General features: G+C 47.1%; 1 protein-coding gene and 1 non-coding gene across 3 annotated transcripts; both read right to left on the minus strand.

Annotated features, from left to right (window-relative positions):
- Window positions 1-1,180: 1,180 nt before the first annotated feature.
- On the minus strand, window positions 1,181-13,161 carry LOC131285259 (uncharacterized). Of its 2 annotated transcripts, XM_058314123.1 has the most exons (5): window positions 12,204-13,161; window positions 3,717-3,858; window positions 1,828-2,016; window positions 1,755-1,780; window positions 1,181-1,693 (listed from the first exon to the last, which is right to left on the minus strand). In XM_058314123.1, the coding sequence occupies exons 1-5, from the start codon at window positions 12,248-12,250 to the stop codon at window positions 1,333-1,335; spliced, it is 765 nt and encodes a 254-aa protein (XP_058170106.1). In that variant the 5' UTR covers window positions 12,251-13,161; the 3' UTR covers window positions 1,181-1,332. The 2 variants fall into 2 exon arrangements, with proteins under 2 accessions (XP_058170106.1, XP_058170098.1); XM_058314115.1 differs by having other exon boundaries at window positions 1,181-2,016.
- A 1,019-nt stretch (window positions 13,162-14,180) lies between these two features.
- Window positions 14,181-14,253, minus strand: Trnaa-agc (transfer RNA alanine (anticodon AGC)). The gene has a single exon. It is a non-coding gene; the product is annotated as a tRNA-Ala (tRNA).
- Window positions 14,254-14,502: the final 249 nt, after the last annotated feature.

The following is a 14,502-nucleotide window of genomic DNA, read 5'->3' on the forward strand; positions in this document are numbered from 1 at the left end:
AACGCACGCACTACTCACGACGCCCGTGGGCACGCGAGTGTAGTTGATGGTGGTTTATAGTCGGAGCGTTGTGCCATGTACAAATGTTTGGTTTATTTGATACAACAATAGCTTTCCTGTTTCCTAACCATACATGACGCTTTGGAGAAAAATAAGACATACGAAAAATGTCATGCAAACCATGCATATGGGAGGTTTTTATTACCTGTTCTGTCGATTGCTAGACATTTTTGATACAACGATCTTTGCCTAGTTCTTTTGCAATATTGAAATTAAACGCTACTGACTTGTCTGCTTCGGGTGAAATTTGAGCAGAAGAATTTTTTTCACATGCGTCTTTGCGCCAACGATACGATAGTGGCTGCTTATGGGGGTATATGTGGAAATATCTCTTCCATCTGATTGGAAGCGTAAAACTAGAGCTGAAGCTGCTGCTCTGAAAAAGGCATGTTCTAGAGTAGCATAGAACATTTGCACCCGGGTTTGGTACCAAAAACCAGACAACACCTGCACAGAACACAAATGTAACAATGTGCGGAAGAAATGTTATAAATAATTTAATATATTACATATAAAGCTTGCACAATTACGTTCCAAATGCTCATTTCCTCTTCCGCGTGAAGATTGAAAATTTGGATTGGGGGCTGATGAGGACAGGTTGACAATTGTTTGTGCCCGACGCGATATGAAAGAAACTGCACAGAGTGTCTGCAGAGCGGGGTGGTGGTACGGGCGGAGGAGTCCTGCGAACAACTTCAGTGCTCCATTTCCACGATCAATCTCACGCCTACCCTCCCTTTCACGACCCTTTCCTCCCTTAAATTACTGCCAAACATGGTCAATTTGATTTTTCGCGTTACTATTAACACGTTAACCCTTTCGCATATACGCCTGCCTTCGCTCGCTCTATGTCATTCAAACACACACACACACACGCACCAATTATATAGATATGAACAAAAAAAATTATAGATTACAGAATCAAGTCTATCACCAGAAGGGGGGAGTGTTCATGAAGAATCGCATACCTCCTCTTTCAATCGCTGCTTCGTCGTCGTCCATGCTCCGATTTTCTCGCTCACGGAATGTCGTCTCCATGATGGCCGCAGTTATTAGTGCTTTTTACTCTTTTGTCCTTTTTATCGCCATTTTCAGCGGCACACGAGCGGACCGTTTTCTTTAAATTTGTATCGTCCTCTCAGTGATCAGTGATCCTCTGCCGATTCCGAGGCGCGAGAAGATTAGCGACGAATCAGGACTCGTGCGCACAGAGACACACGGGCGAGTGAATGACGAACGGGCAGAAACGTTTGTCCTGGGTGTCCTGGGTCCCTAGACCGGACCGACATCACTCTGATACCGGGCGGTCAGATAGTTGGCCGCTTCGCTCATCTGCTCCAGCGACCTGTAGAGTCCGAGCAGGTGCGTACGGAACTGCTTGGCTAGCTCGGCGCTCCGGTCCTGCTCCTGGTTGCCCTCCGACTCGATGCCGGAGTCGTTTTCCGCCGACGTTTCGCTGTCCGAGTCGCTCAGCGTGCTTGCCGAGTTGGAGGAAGCCACCGACACGGTGCTCGGCCGGCGTACGTGGCCCTTGGTCGTGGTGCTGCCGCTGCTGCTCGCCGTGGTGCTACTATTCGACTCGACCTTTTCGCTTCCAGCCGGCGACGACGACGACACCGAGGATCCGTTGCTGCTGGCAATCGCTACGGTCGGGTCGGCGGTTGTGTTATTGCTGTGTGCGGCGTTACTACTACTGCTGTTGTTGTTGCTGCTGCTGCTGCTCTTGGCTGACTTCTTCGAGCTGCCCATGACCACCGAATCATCCACGCCATCTTCCGCATCCTGGCGGCCCCACAGCAAATCCACCTTGACCAGCTTTAGCGTGTTGTAGAGCTGGAAGAGTTCGGAGGTGTTCAGCAGTTCCCGCGTCGTGGCGCGGTTGGACTTTTTGCCATGGTGCGCTCCGTAGTGCTGTGCTTTCGGTGCTACCGGAACCGTATCCGTGGCATCACCAACCTGTGCTCGGTGGAGAGAAAGGAAGAGAAGCAAACATACGCAAACTGTCAGTACTAAAGTAATCACACCGAAAGTTTATACATCCCACATCCGCCGTTCGTTTCCGCCGCTCATCGCGTTTCCTTGTTCCGACGGAGGTCAAATGGGACCACACACACACCCTCAATGGGGAGCGTGAAGAAAAAAAACCCCGAATCACGCCACCGACTTGAACCGGTTCAACAAACTATTTCTCACGAAGCGGCGATGAATCTCAGTAAATTTGTTCGCCACTTTCTATAAATATGTTATTCTTTGCAGAAGGCGACACTTGCCATCATTGGCCGCGCGGAACGGGCCCTAGCCCGCAGCTGTTCGATCAGCATCACACAGTACATACACAACAACGGCAAACCCCCCGGATAACCCATCCCTCCCCGCCCCAGGAAGGGACAGAGCAAATTTGCTAAATTTAAAACGCTTTATGTGAACACAAACCGCGCCAAATGACTTGCACGATGACGATGTATGCTCGGACGATTGTCCGAGTCGCTTTTACCTCGCCGTGTCATTATTATGTTCGAGGCGCGAGAGAGTGCATATCAAAGGGAAGTGGAGTGGTATGTAACTCCAGCGATTTCACTTTCATTTTTCGTACAAAATGCATTCATTCCATTGATTTATAGTTCCACGTGGCCTGGCTATTCAGGCAAGGAGAAATTTATTGTTCATTGGAAGACCATCGTCTTCCTTGAGATGCTTGAAGACAACAGCGCTTAATTGCAGGGGCACTTGCAAAATAAATAAATTTTTATGATATTAAGCGACATAATTGACACAACGAACTAAATAATAAACTCATAATAAAACGTTGCCAATTTTTAAAACAAAACTTCAACGAAATGTTACACCTGTCTATTAAAACCTATCAATTCACTTCCACCAAAGGGTTTTTTTTCCAAGAGAAGGAAGAGGGCCATCCCAAAAAAAGGCCCCGACAACAATCGTTGGCTGATGCAACAATCTGCCGCTTGAAAAGCAAAATAAAACCACAACCCAACAAACGGTTGGCACGAATTGCGAAAATCCGCGATCATGCGATTCGCGACCGTGAGAGAAAGGCGCCCGTGGAAAATTGCACGCGGAAAACGAGCAACGAGTGAAATAAGTGGCAAGGCATCCCCTACCAACTCCGAAACTAATTTTCTCCACACACACTCCACGCGGCTCGGCACTTTCTTGCAATAGTTCCGCGCGATCTTACGCGCTTCAGTGGGCCCACTTTGGAGAGTTCGGAACAGAAACAAAAAAATGCTACAAGAAATTTAAGTTTACGACCAGGTAGGTAGGTTGGGGGCCGGGCCAGCGAAGGACGAATGCCAAGAAAATCGCATGGAAACGAGCAAGAAACAAACGGCTTTTTGTTCGTATTTTTTTTTTCGCTTCCCAAACGCATGTAACCCTCAAGCGAAGGATCCAATAATTAGTAGTAACAAAATGCAAATGGCGAAGGTTTCTTACTTTAAAGCAATACAAACCATATCGTTATATAATGAACAATAAAGCAAGTAAAATTGGATACAACATCGAACCGAACATCATCAAAACGAGCGCACAACATTGCGTTTTACAATCGAAGAAGTTGTGAAACCATCAAATAGAAAAACAAAAACCAGTCGGATTTTTCCCAGGAAGCGCACCACCGTCAACGCGTCAATTACCTTGCGATCCATTAACCGGCAGGGAACCAGTATCGTTTCGTCCATGGTGTTGACGGATTTGACGAACTTGTCCATCGCGTTCAGTATGCTTTGGTTCGAGAATTCCTGGTCATCGTGGCGGGCGATCCGTCGCAGGCAGTTCCTGAATGGTTTGAAATGAGAACGAGAAAAGCAAACAGTTGCATTACAACTTTATAGAGCAGGCGAGAGAAAGAGGAAAAACCGATCAATCCCTCACGATCTTCCTAATGTGACGTTCACGAACGAACGACGATAATGAAACCGATGGTGGTGGTGAAGTGAAGGCGTCCGGAAATGTGTATGAATGGTTTGATGCAATGGTCTCCACTTTCCAGAAGGTTTGGTCAATTATGTGTCATGGTTGTTTACCATACAGTTCATTTGCTCACCGCACACTGCCCACCGGAAGTGAGAATGATCAAGAGTGCAGGAAGTGGTGTGGCTGGGTGACGCAAAACGGTCCAGGCAGTGACGTCAATTGAAAGCATCGTTTAGGCAAGCTTTCACCCAAAAGCTAAGTATATCTATGAAAAAAAAAACGCAACTACATCTTGACCTTCCGAGAAAGTAAAACAAACCCATGTTAGTTCTGTCGATATCACTGAACCTAAAAATGTCGCTAAATCAGAACTTACTCGCACGACGACTTTCAATGCAAGAACCCTAGTTCCATGGTTCGGTAATGGAATGAAACTCAATGGGCGCCGCCAGTAAATCTGCTTATACCATACAAGTTCCCCAGCGAAAGTGCAGACCTAAACCTGACAACGGCCACGAATGGCGAGGCAAGAGTGTGTGGCGCCATCGGGGAGAAGCTTTTGGAATGCAAAACTAATGCGAAAGAGAAGTTGGAAATGTTACGCCCGTGCTAATAGGTGAAGGAAGATAGTGGGACTTTTAAAAAGCGAAAACCAGGACACACTGGTGGCCAGTATTTCATAATAGCGAAATACTAGGCGACGGTCAACCCAACGCAGGATAGAGAGCCGTCGGCGACCCACTTCTCTCCTTACCGTGACCTTTATGCGCGTCTCGGCCGGTGCAAAATATAGCTGCATGCCATACGCAAACGCCAACGTGGAAAAGGAGATGGCTAAGAGCATCGTAGGCGATTCTGCTCGATTCGGCAAAACATCGAGTTTAAAGAGTGTCCGCAAAGGACGGATGGATCATTTCGCGAACGTTCCCGATCTGTGTAGGGCGATGGTGAGGATACTTCGAGTTTACAACCACTTGTGGACGACACGCGCCACAAGTTCAGTGTATAGAAAGTCGTCGCCTTTGACCTATTCCTGGCCGACCTGTCTGCTTCGCCTAATGCGGCGACACGCGACGAGTGACTGGTTGTAACCGTACCGTACCTGATTGCACCTTCAGTCCTAAGCGGGTTACGATACCCTACAGTGTGGCAACATGGTGTGGCTTAACAGGCAGCATTTGCAGTGTGAGGGTAGCGATTCTAACGCCCACTATGAAGGCGCGACTTTTTCCCCCGAGTTCTTGCTCGTCATCGACTATGTGCTTCCCATATGATGCAATCTGATGAGTCAAATGATCTTCCGACAAGAACAGGAACACTCATCAGTCAAATGATCCGCCGACAAGAACAGGATCAGTCATCAGACTATATACAGTTTAAAGACATCGTTTGAGATGGAAACTTGACATGGGATTTAGACAGAACTGCTTTGTTACATGGGATTGAGAGAAATTTAGACTCCATAGTGAAGCCGTTTCCCAGAAAGTCACCCAACATTGACCGTTATCATAAAACAGGACACCCACCGAACGTTCAAGTTCAAAGCACCACTTACCCTCTAAATCGGGTGGCTTTGATCGTGTGTGATCTCTCAATCCGCACAACCTTCCTCCATTCCACCGCGCTCAGTTCAGGGTGAATAAAGCCAAATGTCCCGCCACGTACTCGATGCGAACGCATAATAACGCTGCGGCTAGGCAACGGGGCAACCCCTCAGCACGCAACACTATTTGGCGCATATGGCCGCGAAATACCTGCATTCGAAAGCTCTTTGCCTTCCCAACCTCACGCCGTCCCTTGCTTCCTCCTCCCGCTCTGTCCGTTCGTTCGTCCGTCTGCAACCCCGGAGGCATGCGGCTTTTGCTTCCGTGGAGGTCAATCGTCGAATTGTGCGCCGTCGCTTCCAAAATATCAAGTACCACCAGTACGACTGGAGAGGAGGGCGCAGAGGGGCAGCATTCCAAAGTCCACCGCAAAATGGCCCCGCGCTTTGATGCGCCCACTCCGGGCGCGCACACACGTTTCTGGCCTAACGGACGAAGTAAACCGTCGACGTCAGCGCTCAAGGTCCGGCCGGTACCAAAAACCCAGTGGACACCGTTGTGCCAAAGGTACGCTGTAAGATGGTGAAAAGTGAGTACAAGGCAAACGGCACAGCCGACGTGCTGGACATGCTGCTATTACATGCATAATAAAGATGGGTGTCTTAAATATTAATTCAGCGCACGAAAATAACGGCGCATGGAGCGAAAACCAAATCGGCTCGTATCAGGAAAGGCCGGCCAAACCGAACTATCTTTTATCATTAGAATGTGGGATTGGGGTCAATTCAGAGTTAGACTTGACCAAAATATTTTGTAAGGAAAGTAGGAGGTCTACCGATAAGGTTACGCTGTTTCTTCACTCCTCAATTCTTTTATCAACAAATAAAAGGCGGGCGATTAGTACATACATCAAAAAGTACTACTTACTTTGCGAATTCTGAATTCTGGGTATATTGCAAAATTCGCACAAGTTCTAATATTTTACATCGCTCAAGTTCTAATTTAGTCCTAATATCTCAAGAAAATGGAAAACTCCCAAATAGGATCCTGCGCACCAGATTGATTAGTGCCCAGCAAGTTCTGATGTGGGAAGGAACTAAATTTCTCAAAAACAAAAACCAAAAGGTACGTCAAAATTTCTCGTATCGGTAGAAATTGAATTCTCCAAAAACTCAACAAATGGTGCCTCAGAAGTTCTCATATCCGACGCAACTGAATACTCCAAAACCAGCATCCTCCTCACAGGATTTGACATCTGGCAGAATGCAATTGACATTCTTTGTCTCCCGCGGCGACACTCTCGATCGCTTAGTTAGATGGCTGCAACAAAGAACCTAAACATCCAACTTTATGGGGCATACTATCGAACGTTAGAAAAAAAAATGGCAACCAATTTTCGTGTCGATTGCAAAAACCCCAACGAATGGTCGCATTTGGTTCAGGTAAGACATACAGAAAAAAAAATCCGAACTCGTTCCCATTTACGCTCGAACGAAGTATTATATGATCTCGCTGGCAAAACATTGAACATTGCACACACAAACGGCGACACACTCTGGAGTTTCGTGGGGAGGACGGACGGTGGGTGGGGAGCACATGGATGTAGTAGAAAGGCAAAAACAAGATGTAAACAAAACATTGAGCAACCGAGGACCGCAAGCCAGCGCTATTGACCAGCCATTGAGTTGGTTCGTTCGCTCTCGTCACGTCTCCCAAGTGTCTCCCCGCATGCGACCCAGACCAGCTGAGACCGCCTCGAAGACAGCTTCAAGCTCAGGTCCGAGAGCCGAGATAACACACACGATCGCCACAACTTCTTCGAGAACCACCGACTGGGCCTGCTCGGGCCACGATCGCCGAAAGAGGGTGGCGAAATCAACCTTCCGCTGCATTCACATCTCGAAGCGCCCCTCCCAGCGTCGTCGCTGGCGTTTCGGTGGTGACTCTCGCTTTCGTCGTCGCCTCTGGTGGTGGGAACCTCCCACCGCTTCTCGCTCGACCGGAGATTGCTATCTCAAGGCGCACGGTAAACCCGACGCCGTGCCTTTTGGTAGTGTCTGTGTGGCCCCACACACTCCCAGACCGAAACCGCAGACGAGATGCTGTCCGGCCCGGTGGCCAGGAGAGGGTGTCGCGCTTACATTGCTTCATCGCGGGGTCGCGCACCCCCGGCTGCCCTATTATTTGTGAGCTAGGCGAGCGAGCGAGCGCGCGCCCTGTTGAGGAACGGCGCAAGGTACACGTCAGGTGGACGACCTTGGCGAAAACTGACTGCTGTGAATGAACGCCACCATCCCGTAAATCTCTCGCCCACCGAGAGGCTGCGACGTGGTGCAGCTCCTTCCCTGTGCTGCAGCGAAACATTAGGCAGATGCATGATTCCGCTATCTAAGTGGCACAACCATGACCAACCGTTGGCACCAAAATACACCTGTGACGCAGGAATCCTGGTTTAGTCCGCATCGAAAGGGGGAAGATTTTTTTCTGTTTGGTACGTGCTAGCTAGTTCAAGGTAATTATATCTTATCACTTTGCGGATTATGCGCGCTAACCAAATCACGCCACCAACGGTTTAAGACGAATCATAAGAATCGCACTATGGTCAAATAAACAAATAACAAAATCTTCAGACATCAGGCAATATTTGTGTGTTTTGAACATTGTTTCCTGAAGCCCAAGCTTTGTACATCTATAGCGTCGCAATCATATTGAAGGCCTTCAATCACTCCAACCATGGTACCTCCCCACACCCAAACCTGCCACCTCCGGTGTGTTGAAGATACCCCATTCGAGGACGAATCTCTGTGAGTGTTACATAAAGTAGCGGAGAGGGAGGGGGGCAGTGAACCACCTAAAGCTAGTTTTTTGGGAATTTGGAGCGAAAGGAGCTGCTGCCCCGAGCTATAGGGTGGGTGATCAACGGTCGATTTACGGTTGCAGATCCCTCGGAAAAGAAAGGGGATGAGGCAGGGGAAAGACCCACAAACCGATGGCGGGGCGGTGGTGGTGGTAACGCGCTAAACGAAACGAAATCCCAAATATCAAACATAAAACCCAGCCCGACCAGACGGAAAAGGTTTCGGTGAATGACTTTTACAAGCCTATGAATGCAGCGCGCCTCACCCCCTTTAGAAGGTGGTCTGGGCGGGGAATCTGTCGGGGGGGTTTTGACGATGGCGTGACCTCGACATGTTTGGCGAAACTACAAAAGTTATACGCACACGAGATAGCGAGACAAAATCGAAGAAACGAATCACACACCACTCACTCGGCGAGCGGACTGTGTGTGACATAACGGTTATCCCGGGCACCACCTCAAGGTTCGAGAGATTGGCTACCGCGTTGACATAAGAAACACCGAATGATCGTAACGAGTGTTTTGAACGAGCTTGAAGCATCGCACGGGTTGGTGGTTGGCCAGAACTAGTTGCGCCTGCCTATCCCGTTTCGGTAGTTCGGGCTCTGCGAAACGAATACCGATGTCGGCAGGGGATCTCCCAAGGACGCTAAACCCATTTTATGGCTGCAATAAACGCAATCCGTAGGACGAAATAAAAACAGTTAAATAGTTTGTTTACAGACTGGACGGGAGGAACACCAAAAACAAAACAAAACAAGAAACCCACGTGGTGGGCACCGCAAGAAGTAAAAGTTGTTCCGAGCTATTTTCCGCCCCGTGTGAACGGCCTCCGGGAGCGACGCTTCAGAGACCATCATCGTGGCCTTCGATCGATCACTTCCTAGCTTCCTCAAACCATAAACGCGAGCGCCCGCGGCCACAAAGAACAACCATCCTAAGGTTCAAAACAAAAAAAGGGTTATTGAACGTATGGAAAATACCTGTCCGCCGCTAGAATTGGAAACCTGTTTAAAAACCTCCCATTTTACCATAACTTGCCGATTATTGAGCATCTCCTGAATAGACGCTGCTTCGTCCGTGGTCTCTAACCCCTTGGGCATAAGTGCTCTTGGAACAATGTATACTTCCGGATCGTGGTCAATCCGTCGTACCTACGAAACAAAGAACCACGACGGGCAAAAATGCTTCGCTTATCGTAATCCTCGCCGAAAGGACACTCTCGTGCGAGCGTTTGCGGTCGAATTAGAATTTCAACGATTTTGACCCCGCCGAGGGTAGTGGCCTGGTCAGGCAAAGAGCAAAGCCATGCGCAAACAGTTTCGAAAACAAAAACTCAACATTAATTATACATACACCAGCACCGTTGCCTACTACTGTCGACGCCTGGTGGCGTTCGATTTTGACCCATTAATAGATAATTCAATCCACCTGCCGATTGTGTCGCGTCTGGGGGTCATAGATTTCTATGTCAAGCCTTAGGGGTTTCCTGACTTGCCGAGCATGCAAATGGAGTGTTTTGATTTAAAATTTACATCGCACTTTGCCACCTCTATTACCCTAATGGCACAACAAAGCAGGGGAACCACACTTGCAGGTACGGTAACTTTTTTAAACTCTTATCCGCAGTTTCCGATCCTGCTATCACTCGGTCCATCAGTAAAGTGTACCTACGAAGTATGCTACAGTTGTAAAGCTGTATTACTCATCTATACTAGCTTATCTTACTTAATAGTCCCGTCAAACTGTCAATTTTATTCCTGCAATGACGAAACCCATCGGTAGAGGACATACATTCGCACATAGGAGATTATCTCACACCATCTTGGTAAGTTGTGTAAAGCAATACCGGCGTGACGCTGCGAATGATAGTAAATGATGTTACCTCATCACAATAAACTTGCCCATGCCAGTGCCGGGGCGATAGAACATTCCAGGCGGTTTCTTTCTAAAACGATAGTACATTTTTGTGTGGAATAATTTTACAAATATCAAATAATCGCCGCAGAAAAACGAAACTATCAACCTATTTTCCCCTAATGAAGAAACCTCGGGAACCCTGTTACCAAGAGACATTATTTTTTAACAGTTGAATGCGGTTTTCGAAAGTATTTAGTCGATTCTTCTTTGTGTCAGGTGCATATTCGTTTCTTTACCTTGTAGGCCCACGCTGCGGTTGTGAAGAAAATCATCTGATCGACGCAAACCCCCAATACGCACGCTGGCGCAACGTACGGTATGTAGCAATAGAGCGCGGGCCTCGATGTGTGCGTTAGTGAGCCCGGTTGGCCACGTACGGCTACAGTGTGATACATTTGATTAGTTATACCATACAAAAACAACTCAAATTGTTGATATCTTTGCTGTCTTTCGGCAAAGTCGGCCATGCAACTTTTGTCCATATGTTTTCTAAAGGAAGCTGGTTGCTGGAATTTAGTAACATTTGTAAACATTTTAAAATCTTATCAAGCAAGACTTATTTCAAATAAATAGATTTCAAAACCGCCATTCTATTTACTAGCCAAGAATTGTTGAAAGCGTCTGTAAGATTGACAAGGTAAGAAAACTCTTGTCAAATTGCCTTTCAATGTACATTAATAAACATAACCGCACGAGTACCTCTCCTCAAGCCTACAACAAAAGCAAACTCCGATGTACACTTTAATTCTACCCGTAATTGATCGATTTCCATCGCTGGGTTTTTTGGCTTTTATATTAAATCATTTACCAGTAAGTTGTTTTACAAATAAGTAGTTAACCGACTACGAATCGACTCTTACTTAATCTAAGGGAGCCCACCTTATAAAGGCAATACATTTCCCACGATGATTATGGTATCTCTGCTCGGGAGAGTTCCCGTGATCTATTCGAACAGTATTTTGAAGTTGGTCAGCCGTCCGTAAAATCGTCATACAAAATGCTGGCTATAGTTAAAATGATACCCTGCACTGTGGAGAAACTTATTGAACGAAGTACGGATAGCTGGTAGTGTGGGTCGTATCCAAGCTGCAATGGATTCAGTGCGCATGCACCGAATCAAATCTAGTAGGCAGCAGATACCCGCTTTACCAACACCCCGATAGCGGCAGAGTGAAGCAATTTTTGACACTTCTTGACCCGCTGCTTCAAGCAATCGTTATCGCACCTGATGCGATCAGGTTGCAAAGCTCTATCTGTTATAGCATGCAAGCAATGAAGCAATACTGCTTTCTTATCAGCCGGGAATACCTTCGCCCAGACGGTTGACTCAGCCTCTTAGCGATGGGTTTGAGAACATGAATCAGCATTGTGTACCGTCTTGCCATTAATTTTACACTCACCATTCGAGGTATGCCAAAAGATGGTCCTACTCGGTGGTTCAGAAATATCAAGGTAAATCAAAGGAAGGCATCACATGTTGCACAATGCGCAGTGTGCAGTGAAACATAAATAAACGCTGACCTTAACCAACAAACTAATACCATATTCAGTCAACCCTGGTCCGGTCTAGGCCGTTGTGCGGACGAAGCTTGATATCCGTGACTGATAAAACAAATCGCTGAACCAACCATCCCCATTTGTGTGGGCTCATGTATTGTGGGTAGTGATTTTAAAATCTCGGTCGTGTATGTGCCTATTGTAGCAGTAGGTCCTCGACATCGACAGGAAGGATTGATCATTGCACCCCCGAGCAGTGGATGATGAAACCCTGATGCTATGAATCTGCGGAAACGAAGCGGACTTGTGAAAGAGACTGGTTTTCGGTTTCAAAGCCGCACCCTTGATGACGAACAACCTTGCCGAAAAGGATAGTTCTAGAAACTTACCGGCTGTTTTCCATGTTTGTGGGTAGATCTGTTGTGTAGCCGTTCATGTTCCGGTTTGCTTAGCGCGTCGAAGTACGGCTTCGCGAAGAAAAACGTTCTTCTACTGGTTTGATTAGGAAACAGCTGCGAAGATGGATGGTGACACGTTGGACACACAGTTTCCCGCTGCAGTCGACTGGCACGAAACTTTCTCTAGTTTTTATTTTCCGATTTCGACTGAACGATTCGACAAAAACACACGGGTGGCCACTTGAAACCGCACACAAGGGGCAAACCGTCGCGGGAAACACGCGATTGCTAGGGTTTTCTTTCTTGCCACTATCGAGCCAGGGGTTTTTCCTGGCACTGTGTAACAGATGTGTTCATCAAGCAAGCTTTGTTTGCCAGAGACCAGCAGTTTCAGACTCCGTACAAATGCTTCCGAATTTCGATCACTCCAGTTTGCACACGTATGCAAACGTCGACAGGCACTACACACGTTCGAGGCGAGACGGGGATGCACAGCGTTAAATCATACAGCACTATCCACACTGCGGGGTGGGTTTAACCGTTTTAATAAGCACCGATTGCTATATTTCGATGAGGCAAAGAAGACGACCTTCCGGCAGCATTCGTTACCCGCCGCAAATAGTTGAAGAAACCAGCTCCTACATCGACTCTAGACAGAGAGTTTTCCTTCTTCTGGGCCAGCAGCTAGCTAAGCTAGTTGACTATTTTATCTTTTCCTATCTTTCCCACAGTGCGACGAGTGCGGAAAACGAAACTTTCCTGCCAAACTTTACAATTCACACGACGACGACGACAGCCTTCACCTTTGCAGTGTGCTACTCGACAGGCTTTTCCTCGCAGTTGACTCCAGCTTTTTGATCAAATTTTCGTTTTCCTGCAACAAGCGCGGGCGTTAGGACACCACACCTGTTTTATTTCTCTCTGCCTATCGCGAACACAACCGACACGACCGAGCGTTCAATTCCAAGTGTTTCATCAAGCGACCCGCGTCTGCTGCTAGACTAACTGTCAAGCGGTAACGGCTGACTGGATGCATTAACGTTATTCCCGCACACTGGTACCAGCGCGAACACAGCTGCGGAGGAGCGCTTTAAACTGAATACAGCACATGGTTATCGACTACAATTTACGTCAAGCAGAACATTCAACAGAAAATAAATCAAACAGAGTTTGCTTTTCATATCGTTGATGTTTATTCTTCATTAAAATAAAAATGCTTGTGCCTCAAATTTCGTCCCCAGCGATAAACCATGTTGAGACTAGTGTGCGCAAGCGCGTTTCCACAAACACCAACGTTCGCCGCCACCGGGTGCATTGTACCTTTCACGCACACTTCCAACGAGGGCGGCTCGGCTGATCGTACGACTGGGCTGTGATTGGTCGATTTCGGCAGCGCAGTGCAAAATGTGTGTAGGGATACGGTGCATCTCTGGCATTCGGTGCAGCATGCAATGCACATTCGGAGGTGATTTTAATCACCGAGCGGTTTTTGTTTTAAAGAGCTTGTTACCGCTTCGTTTCGCTATTGTTGTGTGTGCGTTTTAATGTTTTATTTTATTTTGACATCGCGCTTCAAACAAACATACGGCCGGTCAGATTTTTGCTTGCACTGTAGGTCCGTGCATAGCAGCATCATTTGAGCGAACGGATTTCGGGATGCTAATCGCACAAAGCTTAGCAGCTCTTGCGTTAAGACTAACGAGAGACGAGGTAGCATGTGACGGAAGGTAGCAGAAATCGCACCGTTTGATAATTTTTCAAAGAGTGCGATGCGTGGAATGTTGTTTGCAATGTGGGGAGTCCTACTTGAATAATTTCCACTGTTTTATGTCTAAATCGATGGAATTTTTAAAATTATGTTTATTGATTTTTAAAAAATATGGGTTAATAATAAATAATAAAAAAAACTTTCTTACGATTAAATGTTAAGCTTTAAAAGTAAAACCTATAGAAAAAAGTATCTTTGGTTGGAGATGCCGGGTATCGATCCCGGTACCTCTCACATGCTAAGCGAGCGCTCTACCATTTGAGCTACACCCCCTGATACGATTCGGCAGGCTTATAAGCGCCCAGATTCAGGTCAAGAACCCAGTCAACATAAAAGCATAAATCTTCAGAGGCGCACCAAATTGCATAAAACAGCTTCCGTTACGTACTAGACAAGATATTTATTCCCCATTCGTTATACCAGAGCAGAATGGTAGAATGCGGTTGATTAAATAAATGCCGCACGCTTCAGACTGATAAAGCACTTCAAACCCTAAAGACGGCACAGAAGGCGTAGGTAACC

The sequence above is a fragment of the Anopheles ziemanni genome, chromosome 2 (genome assembly GCF_943734765.1).
Source record: "Anopheles ziemanni chromosome 2, idAnoZiCoDA_A2_x.2, whole genome shotgun sequence".
Taxonomy (NCBI): Eukaryota; Metazoa; Arthropoda; class Insecta; order Diptera; family Culicidae; genus Anopheles; species Anopheles ziemanni.

Bases quoted from the DNA above. Each gene is read 5' to 3' on its own strand.
- LOC131285259 (XM_058314115.1), bottom strand. From the start codon at position 12,250: ATGAACGGCTACACAACAGATCTACCCACAAACATGGAAAACAGCCG. The intron at 3,859-12,203 runs GTAAGTTTCTAG...CAAACCATTCAG, and splicing joins ACAAACATGGAAAACAGCCG to GAACTGCCTGCGACGGATCG. The intron at 2,017-3,716 runs GTAATTGACGCG...CACCGAGCACAG, and splicing joins GCCGGTTAATGGATCGCAAG to GTTGGTGATGCCACGGATAC.